The sequence below is a fragment of the Acomys minous genome, assembly GCF_964271855.1.
Source record: "Acomys minous genome assembly, chromosome: 11".
Lineage (NCBI taxonomy): Eukaryota > Metazoa > Chordata > Mammalia > Rodentia > Muridae > Acomys > Acomys minous.
Window position 1 is genome coordinate 56,056,516 of NC_140492.1, and position 13,016 is coordinate 56,069,531.

At 53.4% G+C, this 13,016-nt stretch overlaps 1 protein-coding gene across 5 annotated transcripts in view; it reads right to left on the reverse strand.

The window, feature by feature from the left end:
* Positions 1-883: 883 nt before the first annotated feature.
* Positions 884-13,016, reverse strand: part of SEMA5B (semaphorin 5B) — a 125,276-nt gene continuing 113,143 nt past the window's right edge. For all 5 annotated transcript variants that reach the window (XM_084800616.1, XM_084800618.1, XM_084800615.1 and 2 more), the window contains 12 exons: positions 12,723-12,930; positions 6,232-6,349; positions 5,893-6,074; positions 4,677-4,820; positions 4,416-4,563; positions 4,100-4,325; positions 3,779-3,997; positions 3,171-3,341; positions 2,917-3,066; positions 2,351-2,395; positions 1,702-1,907; positions 884-1,317 (listed from right to left, as the gene is read on the reverse strand). In XM_084800616.1, the coding sequence (XP_084656742.1) occupies positions 1,159-1,317; positions 1,702-1,907; positions 2,351-2,395; positions 2,917-3,066; positions 3,171-3,341; positions 3,779-3,997; positions 4,100-4,325; positions 4,416-4,563; positions 4,677-4,820; positions 5,893-6,074; positions 6,232-6,349; positions 12,723-12,930 (1,976 nt within the window). In that variant the 3' untranslated portion in view covers positions 884-1,158. The remainder of the gene's footprint in view (positions 1,318-1,701; positions 1,908-2,350; positions 2,396-2,916; positions 3,067-3,170; positions 3,342-3,778; positions 3,998-4,099; positions 4,326-4,415; positions 4,564-4,676; positions 4,821-5,892; positions 6,075-6,231; positions 6,350-12,722; positions 12,931-13,016) is intronic.

Sequence of the window (13,016 nt, forward strand, 5' to 3'; positions counted from 1 at the left end):
ACCTTGTGCTTACCTGCAACGTTTTTTTTCTGAAAGGAGTGTGTGTGTGTAAACTCACACACAGAAAGATGGCCTCTATGAAAGTCAAACTCCACTCGGGTCATTTCCGCCTTCTTGAGAACCCATCTGTTACCTCAGAGCACTGCACTGATGGACTACGCCATGCCAAGAGGGCCCACACACATATGCACGAAGACAGTTCCATTTGGAGACTGGATATCGTCTTTAATTAATAGCGCCACAGCTTAACATCCTTTTCGTTGCTGGAGCAGATGGTGTGTGTGTGTGTGTGTGTGTGTGTGTGTGTGTGTGTGTGTGTGTGTGTTCCTGAATATGTGAGGGGCCAGGAGAGACTCCCAAGCAGTTCTCAGCCAACCACTCTTGAGCAGCAACAGTCTCCGTAGGCATGGAGGCCAGACTCTGCCTCCTAGGGTCGTGAGTTTTCCTTCCCTCTGGGTATATTTGTGTGCATTCTGAAGGTGAGGCTAAGGCCTCCCAGCACAGTCCAGCCTTCAGTTCTCAGACCTCACTGCCCCTAACCAGAGGGATGATGCCCCTGGTTAAAATACAGACTGTCTGACAGAGGTGGTCAGCCTAGGCCAGCACTGGTCCCCTGTGACACTTAAAGAGCAGCATCAGAGTGGTCCAGCTCTGGGCTGAGATCTGAATCTGCTGGGACATTTGATGGGACAGTTGATGAATTCCTTTCATTGACAAGCTGGATGCAGGCCAGGCCTTCCAGGAGGGGGTAATTAAAAATGGGCAGACTTAGCTGGTAGTGGCCATTGGAAGTCACTTCCAACCCAAACCTAAGAGCCCACTCCCCTGCCATCTCTACTCGCCAATTTCCTCATGTGCCTCATAGGTCCACAGCTCAGACATGACAGGGGAGGTGATGGTGATGGTGGGGTCACAGGAGACCATGAGGCCTGGGCTGAGCTGAATCCGCATCCATGTGCCAGCCTGAAGCCAGCCATCTCTCCCATGGTCAGTGACAGCCAGAGCTTTCTGAAGCCAGATGGGACCCCACACACACACATAGGCCAGGCAGCAAGTTCTCGGCCCAGTGCAGAGGGAAAAACCAAAGTGGCTCTACTGTCCCATTCCACTGTTCTGTGCCTTGGGAAGGCAAGGAGCCCGAGGTCCAGGAGGGTGGAATCAGCTGTTGGGGAAACAGCGCTGTCCAGGTGAGGTCTCGGGCCGGAAGCTGGGCTTGTTCAGTGGGCTGGGGTAGTAGGTGGTTGTGTACACATTGGTCTGCTGCAATGGGTAGAAGTTAGCTCTGTCATCAGGGATCAAGTTATTCTTGTTCAGTGTCTACGGGAAGGAGAGGGGGCGGGGTCAAAGAGAGGAGAGAAGAGATGAGGAAGGGGGCAGGCATAGTACTCCTTCATGCGACCACTACCCCTCCACCCCCAGCATGGGGCTAGGACCACAGCACTCTTACAACCACTACCCCCACCCCCTTCCCCCACCCCCCAGCATGGGGCTAGGACCACAGCACTCTTGCGACCACTACCCCCCTCACCCCCTGTCCCCCCAGGCCCCACCCCACCCCCCAACATGGGGCTAGGGCCATGGCACTCTTGCGACCACTACCCCCCCACCCCCTGCCCCCCCAGCCCTCACCCCGACCCCCCAGCATGGGGCTAGGACCACGGCACTCTTCACCATGCTTCTTGCTTCACGGAGGTCCCTCACCTTGAATTCCATGGGGGTGTACTTCTCATTCTTGGGAGTGCCCCCACCCTTGTAGTGCAAGTGGTTAGGGGTGGCAGGGTGGACAAGCGTGGACTCCTGAGACTGACGCTGGCAGTGCTGGCAAGACAGGTACACGGCCAAGGTCAAGAGGCCAGAGCCCAGGAAGCAGGACACACCAGTGACCACCAGGTGGATGAGACTGAACCCTGGAGGGAGATGGGCAGGAGGTGAGGAAAGGGCTGTTGTGAAGAAGGGGGTCTGCTTTCTGATCGTCTCCCCGGGAGCAGAAGCAGCTTCAAGAGGCTCTAGGATGTGGAGAGAGGAAAGGGTTTTAGGGACCAGAATGGAAGTAAAGAGAGAGGACGCGGAGGATGCCACCAGGGCCTTCTCTCTCCCAGGACAGCCTATAGGTGGGGTCGGAAGTGACAACAGGAAGATTTGGAGATAGATGGCGGTCTTGGATGCAGACCGATGATGGCCTCCTGGCTGGGAGGCCTAGGAGGGACCTGTGCAGAGCTCCCGGCACACGACCTTGAAGCCACGTGGGGACCTCCCCAGGCTTGGCTGTCTGCAGCAGAGTTGGGAAGAATAGAGACTGCAGTAGAGGATGAGGGACTGAGGGGCAGTGACATGAGTGACTTTTTTTTACCTCCACAGCCGGTGGTCTCCTCCACACTGGAAGCAGGCAGGATGACTGCAGGGAGACAAATGAGGAAGGTTAGAACAGAGTGAAGAGGGAGGGGGTCCTTCCTGGGCTGGGTGTCATCTGAGAGAGAGAAAGAGGAAAAAAAAAAGAAAGAAAGAAAAAAAAAGAAAAGAAAAACTTGTAGGTCAATAGCTTTAGGGCTTCGGCTCTTTCCAGCTTCTCTCTTCTGTAGACCCCGCCCCATTTCTCTGTATGGTGGCCCAGTCACAAGTGTATAGTATGAGAGCTCCAAGCACAAGACAAGAAAGTATCATTTCTGATGCAACATCCTGTGTTCCAATCTCTGCCCCAGGCTTCAAGTTTCAGAACGGGAAGGGGCATAGGAGCAATGAGCCTGCGCGAGTGAGTCTGTGCGTGCGTGCGTGCGTGCGTGCGAGCGTGAATGAGGGGGGAGAGGGAGGGGGGGAGAGAGAGAGAGGGAGGGAGGGAGGGGGGACGGGAAGTGGGTGGGGGGGAAGAGATGGGGATCAAGGGGGAGATGACGCAAAGGTACCAGCAAAAGGACCTACCGGGAATCTCGCCATAGGGACAGGGCCGGCTCTGGCTGCTGTTACCAGGGCAGGTACCTGGCCCTGGGACAAGCTCCTCACAGCTCCGGCTCCGGCTCTGGGCTCCATCCTCAGTGCAGACACCCCACTCAGACCACAGTGACCACCCTTCTGTGGATTGCGGGGTGGGATGAGGTTCAGTGCCTCAGGATCCCCCTGTTGAGGCTTAGCAGGTCCATAACTTTCCCCAAGCCCAGTCAAGATGCACCCAGTACCTGGGCAGGCCTGTGTAGCACATAGTGCCTCCTCCGTGTGCAGCCCGAGACAGATGTCCTCACCTGGGGACGGTGCAGGGCTGGTGCAGGATCGGGTGCGTTGATAGTGGCCACCACCGCAGGATGCTGAGCACTGGGACCATGCAGTCCAGCAGGACCAGGCACCCCGCACTGTAAGTGTGGGTTAGGTGTGTGAGAAAGGATGCCGTGGGCCTCATGCCCTCAACAACATCCACTCCATCCCAACTCAATACGTCACCGTACTAAAAGGTGTCCCTCGAAACCCTGGAGCAGTCCCATCTTAAATCAAGTTCCATAGGGAAAAGAAAAAGTGAGGCAGTATCTAGGAATGGAAGAGCTCGCTCCTGTTGTACCCAGTAGCCACTAATTCCCCAGTGAGGGCAAAACTCAGATCTCAGTGAGTCCAAGCTGTTCTGGATAGCAAGTTCCAGGGTAGTCAGGGCTACTGAGATCCTGTCTTAAAAAAAAAAAAAAGTCTGGTACTCCTTGCACAACTAATTGCAAGAAGGAGGAGATCCCCTGCACATGCTTGAGAGGCCTGGGGAAACAGTGTTGCCCAATGCTAAGGTTTTCTTCCACAACCTTACCTGGACAAGCCTGCGGGTTGCAGTCTTGGTACTCTGCAGCGTCTCCAACGCAGGGCATGCCCCCGTTGCGGGGCTCCGGATTGGTACATGTTCTCTTGCGGACGCGGAAGCCCAGTTCGCAATCCCGGGAGCAGGATGACCATGGGCCCCAGGTGGCCCAGCCTCCGTTCAGAGAGTGTGGGGACATGCTCCCGCTGCGCAGGAGATCCTCCACCAGGGCTGCAGAGGGTTGTGGGCTCAACGATCCTGTCGCTGGCTGCCCACTCCGCCCCAGGCCTCCCGGACTGCTGCTCCCGGCCTCCCCACTGTTCCTGGTCATACCGTCGGTGTCGCAGGCTCCGGTGCCATCCGCAGGGCAGGTCCTGGTCTCTGTCCTTCTCTTGCCAAACTGCAGACCATGCGGGTCTGGCAGAGGAGCACGGCAGGTGAAGCGGAAGCGCTGCTCTTGGCGCGCGCCAGCCTGGGTCACGTTCACGGGCAGCCAAGGTGTCCAGGGTGTGTTGCGTCGCACTTCCGGGCAAGCGTCTGGGTTGCATGTCTTGAACTCCTTCGGAGTGAGGGTCCGTTTCAGAGCCCCGAAGCAGGAAGGCCTCCCCGCATCTCCGCCCCCCCAAGTTGTCCCGCCCCTCGCCCTCACCACACCACAGCCCGGGCAGGAGTTGCCATTCTCGCAGGACCGAAGGCGCGACTGCACGCCGCCTCCACAGTTGCTGCTGCACTTGCTCCAAGAGCCCCAGGAGGCCCAGAAGATTGGCACGGGGCAAGGCGTGTTTTCATTACAGAATCTGGGAAGAAAGGAGGCGTGTCACTCTAGGGAGAGGTGATGTCATTCCGGGCTCCGGAATCCAGGTTGGAGGATACCTGGATCCCAGCATCCCTGCAGCCATAGCGAGCTCACCTCTCCTCCCGACTCTTGCCCACGCAGATGCGGCCCCCGTGGCGGGGCGCCGGGTTGCTGCAACTTCTCTGACGGACCTGGAAGCCGATCCCACAGGACGTGCTGCACTGTGCCCACGATGACCAGGCGGTCCACGCCCCATTCCTGGTGGAGTGGGAGGGGACAGAGACACATGCCCCTCTGAGCCCTAGCTTCTTAGATCTGGGCTGCATCTGAGGCAGATGGATTTTGTATTGTTGTCAGGACTGGCGAGACAGTGACAGAAAAAAATCTCAGCTCCTAACCAGGCTGGCTCAGGCAGATTCGTGCATTCATCCGTTTGCTCATTCATGCCTCAAATATGTATTGAGAGCCTTCTTCCATATATCAGGCTGTGCTCAGGGCCAAGGGTACAGTGATAGGGCCGGGCCCCTACACAGACAGGCAAAAGGACACACTCTTTAGAGGTCTCAGTTCCCATTCCAACCTGAAACTTTCCTTTCCCCCTTCTCAGACACCCAAGCCTCCTCTTGGACCTCACACTCCCCACGTCTCCCTGCATTAGCTTTGCCCAGCCTCAGACGTTCATGCCCACGTTGACCTCAGCAACCAAAGTTGCACTCCCCTGTTTACGTTATGTTATCCTTAACATAAGCCTAACTAATGGCTGAATTCCAACCCCTGGAGGTTGCTGTGAGGGTTCTTTTAGTGAACGCAGATAAAATAATTATTTTAAGAATCCCTGAAAGTGTGAGTTAGTTGTGATAATAGCCATTTTATGCAGTTCTCCGGGACCAGGAAGTACAATTCTTTACAGGCATCGCTTCTTTTTAACCTTCTCAGCAATTCTCCGATGGGTATTGTATTCTCTACTTTAAAAAAGATTGGCTAGAGGGCTGGCCAAGGTCATGCCTCTAGAAGGTGCAGCCCGGGACCATCACCAACTCATGTTGTCCCTCACATTTGGAACAGCCACGCCTACTGCAGCTAGCTCTTGGCAGTGACTGTCATGTCCGTCCACTCTTTCTCTTTGCATTTCCTGCCACGGGGCAGGGACTTTTCTTCCATCAATGTGAAAACTCTGCTAAGTGCTCATATTTCCTGCCTCGGACACTAGCTTCCTGTCCAGTACCCAGCATTGCACTGAAGTGTAAACACCCAGGTGCGATGCCCCATTTCCCCAGTTCTCTCCACATGAGTCCTGAGCAGACACCGTACAAACCCTGTCCCCACCTACCTGGAACAATTGGCGACATGAGTGGCAGGCCCCTGGCATTCGAGGCCCCCACAGCGAGGCCTTGGGGAGTCACAGGATCTGGCCCGGCACAGGCAAGAACCCGAGTTGTCTCCATCTAAATGCTCACACGGTTTCCATGGTGACCATGGGCCAAAGCCCCCATCCCGTGTCATGTTCCGTACCTGCGGACTCATATAAGGGGCAAGACTCCGGTCACACAAGGCAGGGACAAGGGAGAGATGAAATCCCAGGGCACAGGGGCCATATACTTATGAGGAGGAGTCATAGCTGTCATGGAGGTTGAAGGGTTAGGGGGGCGGGGCACACGAGGGTTCTCACAGGACAGGTTGTGATGTTCTGGGTCCACAGGCTCATGTTGGAACTGTCCTCAAGCGTGCCGCAATGTTGCCGCTTCCCGTCCCAGCCGCAGTACGGGTCCCGTGCTCCCAGGCATGCCCTGCCAGATGGAAGTTTTGAGACGCAAGCTCATTGGCGTCGCAGTCTCAGCTTAGTCTCTAGAACGTACCCGGGCCACGCCCCTTTGGAGACCTGACTTTCTTCTATGAAAAAGACTTAAGTTCAAAGTTGGAGGTTTCGCTGAGCGATGGAGCGCTTGTTCAGCGGGCACAAGGCCCTGGGTTCCACACCCAGCACCAGAAAGGGGAAAAAGGAAATAACGAGGTCCACTGAACGCTTGACGTGTGACTGACATAGCTTGAAGCTCTTCCGGAAGCACGGATGAGTTCAATGCAATAACCCCGGGGAGGGAGGCCAGGTACTGTTCCATCAGGCAGGAGGAAACACAGAGAGCTTAGCAAGGACTCGGACCGAGCAGGAGACTGGACTTCTTTCCCCTAAGCCAGAGGGCCCTGTTACTCCTCACCGGGATGGTTGGAGGAGATGTGTTTTGCAGAAGTGCAAGAGATAGCCATTCCTTGTCAGACCCTCAGAGCATAAAGTTGTTCTTAAGCTTGGCACACATGAAAATCCCCTGAGGAGCTTGAAGACGTTGGGATATGAGTCTCTATGGTAAGGTGGTTTCTGAAGCCCCAGGACGATGCTAACGGAAGTCCTGCTGTGAACCACTAGGGTGGCCAAGTCTTTGCACAGAATAAAGGATCAAGAAGAGGAGGGTTCCTAGTGATCTCCTAAATTGCGTCTCGTGGAACTGGAGCCAGACCTAGGCTTCACCTTGCTTCCCATCCCCCCAGCACACGGTCCCACTGAACTTCACACCCCGACTGGACGTGGACCCATTTCTCAAAGCCAGGGTCCCTGGATACAGTCTAGGGCCATGTGTGGTTTCCCTGTGCCTGAGCTGTTTGGGGGCTAGACAGCAGCAGCTAGCATTTTAGCACTGGGAGAATGAGGTGAGCTGCTATCCTCTCTGCAATGTCTCAGAAAAGACAGTGGCTCACGCTCCAGTGCAAGCCCCAGATGCCCCCACTTATACCTTCCTTCTGACTTATTCAGGTGACATGGCCTTTACACTGTAAATAAGAGAGGCGAATCTTTGCTAGTAGGACTTCAAGAAGAAAGAAAAGAGTTCGTGGTGATTATTTGCTGTTCACTGCTAACCAAAGAGAGTACCAGATCACGGAGGCAGAGGGAGGGCACCCTCCAGCCCCACAGTGAGCCCACTGCCACCCCAGGGCACACTTGGTCCCTTTGCTTGTTTTCCAAGCTTTTTACCCTCCTCCGATCAGCTAGGGAGAGTTAAGAGAGCACAAAGGCAGAGGTTCCAAAAAAATGGAGGCAAGGAGACAGAAGAGGCCTTGAGAAGGAACAAAGGCACAGATGAGATGGGTGGGTGAGTTCACAGCACCATGCACACTTACAAAAGGATTTTCCCAGTGGCCAAAGGAGCCAAGGTTGCTGAGAGCCAAAGGGATACACACAGGAGCTTGTAGCTTTTGGTGTCACTAGCATAGAATCCTTGTTTTTCTCTTGAAGCTTCAGGGACAGTCATTTGTCAGCCATGGTTTAATTAACCGACTAATTCATTAGTTAATTAATAGATAAGGTCTCATTCTATTGTGCAGGCTGGCCTGGAGCTTACTATGTAACCCAGGCTGGCCTCAAACTCACAGGGATACTCTTTCTCAGTCTCTCAAGTGTTCAGATTAGATGCATAGATGCCAGGCTCCTGTAAGTTCTTTACCTTTAGTGTATTCAATAGATCACGTCAAACATCAGGGGGCAAAGGAGGCATACAGAAAAAGAGATGACAGAGAGAGAGAGAGAGAGAGAGAGAGAGAGAGAGACAGAGACAGAGACAGAGACAGAGACAGAGACAGAGACAGAGAGACAGACAGACAGACAGAATGACTGACTGACTGACTGACTTGAGAAGAAAATAGAGGAGGAAAGACCTGAAGAAGACATTGCTAGCCCCTGTTCCAGGCTGGCCCACAAGCTTGCATAATCCAAGTGGTATTTTGGGCACCTGTTGATGAGGCTCTAATTGGACCCCGCTGAGCACACTGTGGCTTGCCCAGGAATCTATTTCCTCTTCACTCTCTCAAAGATGACATTTGTACATTCCATAGCATGACCATGTTCATATTTTAACCTCTGAGACCAAAAGTTTGATTTGAGGGTTCACATGCTGAGATTCACCAGCAGAATCTACCAAACTGGACATTGTGGGGGCTCAGAAACAATCCAGGCGCACAAGGAGTACCAGCAACCTATGGCTTTGAGACCCTGCCCACTGAGTGAGAGTTGGGTCAAGAAGAAGCAAAATCAACCAGTCAAAAACTCAATAGCGCTTATGACTTGTTATGGATGGTATCAAATACATTTCTCTCTGTGTGTGCAGGCACATGAGCACACTTACGTGTGGGGGCTGGAGGGCAACCTTGGGTGTCACACGCCCACCCCCTGTAAGACTGGGTCTCTCACTGAGATACAGAGCTCACCAAGTAAGCTAATTTGCTGGCCACCACGCCCTCCTCCTATCTCCACCTCCCCAGTGATGGGTGTACAAGTGGGAACCACACTAGACATTTTTATGTGGGTGTTGGGGGTTGAACTTGGGCCCTTTTGTGTTTGCAACACAAGTGCTTTGTTGACAAAACCTCCTCGCATACCCCGACAGAAACAGAAGTCTGCTAGCAGAGAGATGGACACTTTGGACCAGCTTATAGAAGACTAAAGCAGAAGATTCTGGAGGAACCCAGTGTACCTCTCATGTTAAAGCTTCCTCTAGCCCTTGCTATTTCCAGTCTTGAGTGCAAATCCTAATTACCAGGGCGTCCTTTGAAATGCTTAAGCAAGCAGAACCAAACCCCTCCCTGAATTTGGGCCCCTGGGCCAGGAAGTCCAGATGTTAGCATCTTTAAACTCTGGTGGATACTTATGGTTAGAAACTTCTGTTCCGGGGCCATGTTTGTCAGGGTCCCAAGTCAAGTGGGACCTTGACTGCCCCAGGTCCTGACAAAGTAGGGAGACAAGGGAGAAAGACAGAGTAGACACTGGCCCCGCTTTTCTTACCCCAGATCCTCTGACTCTCTGCCTTTTCTGACCAGTTACGGTCCAGAGAAAAAAAAAGGCCAGATTCCCTACGTATAATCCCACCCCATCAGTGTCTGAGAGGCCTTCAAGACTCTCCTCTCCAGGGTGTTGCTGCTGCTGCTGCTGCTGCTGCTGCTGCTGCTGCTGCTGCTGCTGCTAGTAACTAAAGGAATCTTTATTCTCGAGGCTCAGGTGAATCCACACTCACTGCCTTTGGGCTAAAGGGCACTTCAAAGCTGACAGAACAAGGAACGTTGCTTTAGATAGAAAAAACGAAAGCTCCATGCTAAAGAGCGTGAGGTGCCTGTCGCTTGAGAAAGTGGTGGGGACTTAGAGTTCTTTCACGAAAGGAGCCATCAGGCCAATAATACATCACCATGTCTTTTTTTTTTAATTATTTTTATTTTATTTTTACTGTAGTGTCTCAAGCAGCCATTACAAAAGGGGATAGATTTATTCTATTGGCCCACAAATAGGACAGAGATGGGTGACAGGCATTGTAAACCAGAGGATTGACTCCCTGTAGCAATGGGGGGTGGGGTGGGAGGGGTGGGGATGGCAGGGAGCTTTCCAGGGTAGAAAAAGCATCCTGGGGCTTTTGAGCATGTGACGATTACTTAAGACTGCCCAGAACAAGGATTCAGTTAGAGAGAGATGCCATCGAGCCTGGGCCTAACCCTGAACACTTGGGGCAGGCAGAGGCTCTCTGAGAGAGAGCCAGGGTTGAGGAGAAAGGCCTGCTGGAAGGAGAGAGGGGCTGACTCACGCACTGAGCATATTTTCTCCTTTCTGGCCGAGCCAGAGAGTTGGATCTACGCTATGGAACTAAGATTGCTCGGATTAAGGGAGGTAGAGGCAAGTTCCTGGATGCTGGGTGGAGGAGGAGGCTGGGTAGTGTCGCTGCTTACCCACCCTGATCTTCCTGCCAACTTTGGAAGCAACAAGGACAAATGTGAAATAAATGCCTGGAACATGACGAAGCCCCCCTCCCCCGACCAGTAGCACCCATTCTGACATGCTGTGATTGGCACTTGGCTCCCTGCCATAAAGAGTGCACAGCACCGGGCTGTAGTGGCACATGCCTGTAATCCCAGCACTAAGGAAGCAGAAGCAGGAGGATCTCTGTGAGTTCGAGGCCAGCCTAGTCTACAAAGTCAGTACAGGATAGTGGGGGGGGGGGGGGATATACAGAAAAACCCTGTCTCAAAAAACCCAAAACCAAACCAAACCAAAACAAAACAAAAAGTACACAGCTTATTTGCTGCCTACATTTGTCTCATTTTATTATCTTTGCAGTAATACAATTTTGCAGTTTCTAGGTTTTAGATCTACCTTTTTTTAAAAAATACATTTATTTATTTATTTATTTACTATTTAATGTAGGGGACAGGTGACAGGCATGCTCTTGTCATGGTCTGTGTGTGTGAAGGGCCCCTACCTGTAGCTTTATAATAGGATTTTCACTGCACGCTTCAGCAGCTTATTAACCAAACTCAGGGGAAAGACTCCAAGCTGACCTTCTGCCACCTTGCTGCAGAATGGCAGTCTGCTGGGGACACTGCAAGCTCCTGACCTCCTCTGCGACATCCTCAGAGTGGGGACGTGCCCCTGCCCCTCACCGTCCTCTCGCCCTACTGCAGACCCATGGCTTTGCAGTGGGCTGGAGCCACACTAACCCATCACAGCTGCCCATCTGCTTCATGACAAGGCTACCGGCCACGCCCTGAGATGCCTTATAAGGCACCTGTCTGGATAGTCTGAGTGGCCTGGCCTTCTCAGGTGGCCTCAGTCCACTCTCCAGGCTCATTCCCCATGCCTCTCCTGCACTGGCCTCTTCTCAGGCCAAATAACCAGTCAGTGAAGCATCAGCCCTGGGCAGAAGATTACCCTGTGCTGGGCAGGGTTGAATAGGGAAGTATAAAAAAATATCAGGCTGCCAGGCTTTGCATTAAGGATTTATAACCTCTTGGAGAATAAGACACGTTATCAAAAGTTTAATAGCAACACAAGTGTTTAAAGAGAACACAGAAACAATGGCAAATGCTGTCCCCAGGAAGCCACTGTTCTCTGGCCCGACAGAGCTGTCTGTACTTGGTGTCATAGATTCAGAGGCCAGACAACCCAGGAGGCTGGAGCCTCCTAAAAAGCAATCTCAGAGACAAAAGAGGGATAAAGATACTACCTACCCTTTATGACTTGACAGCCTAGGCCCTCCATGAATACCAGGCCTGATCTTTACACTTCTGTCAAAATTAGACCTCACTGTGCCATCAAATCCCCCCAGCTCCTGGCAAGAGAACTGAAGCTCGGAACGGCTATAGTCTGCTGAAGACCGTGCAGCTCATGGGCAGTGGAGCTGAGGTGGGTTCTACCATCTGCATCCCTCCCAAGGCATCCTTCTGCCTTTCCCTGGCAGATCCAGGCCAGGGCTTCTCTCCCTAGGCAGATGTGCAGTGTGGGGGGCTGGAGTATGGCCCAGGCACACAAACCCCCTCTCACACCAGCAGCTCTGCAAAGCACCCTGTGCACAGCAGGGTTTCGTAAACAGTGTCACTTGGATGGAACCATGTGTGGGGGACCGAGAGGAGCTCCAGTGACTACCCATCACCAGCGGCCTCCTACACCCCTCTATCCTTCCTCCTCCCCTGTCCACAGGCCTCTGTCCAAGACCCTAGCACTCTCAGAGAGTGACCTTTGGCAACATGGAGCCCGTTTGTCTCCCAAATCCCAAGGACAGATGGCACAGCCAGGACGACTCTATTGCAAAGGCCACCAAGTTCATGTGGCTTTTCTGATGATCATACAGAGAAGGGGATCCAGCCAGGGCAGCCTCGAGGGCTGGGAGTTTGGGACAGAGTTCCATTTGGCCTTGGCTTCTCCTCGTAAGTACTGGCATCACTACTGCCAATTTTGTGACTCTGTTTAAAGCCAATGTGACCGAAAGCAATGGGACATTGCAGTTCTTCCTCCTGGCTGTCCCATCTGCCTGGTCCACCTCCAAGAAAGGTGAAGACTTGGGGCTGACCCCCACTGCCCCTCATCTGGGCAGGAACTCTCTCTCTCTCTCTCTCTCTCTCTCTCTCTCTTTCTCTCTGTCTCTCCCCTAAAAGGCTCAGCCAGAACTATGGGATTGACCACAAAATAACAGGTGCCACAATTCTCGAAGTGCACAATAAGTGCTGATTAACACTAATAAAATCCTCCTGAGATGTTTCAGGCTTTGACTTAAGCACCACCTCCGAGCCATGATTGACAGGATAGCCACCACCACCACAGACCGCCCAGGGCCCTCCTGCCCTCTTGCCTCAGCTTACCCTTGGCTACGGTAGACTGAGCACCTCTCCAGCGGAACCCGCAGCACCCGGTCGCTCAATCCCACGAAGAGCGCACGCGCACTGTGCAAGATTCGCAGGCTCCGCAGAGGTTCAAGGCGCCCGGGGGGCAGCACATGCAACTCCTCCAGGTAGCAGCCCCTCAGGCTGCGGCTGGCGGTGGACAGCGCCTTCAGGATGGTGCCGGACTCTGGCGGGCAGAGGAAAGTGGCCTTGAAGCGGTGGCTACTCACAGCCGTTTCCTTACCTAGCAGCAACCATTTGCCCACCTGCAGG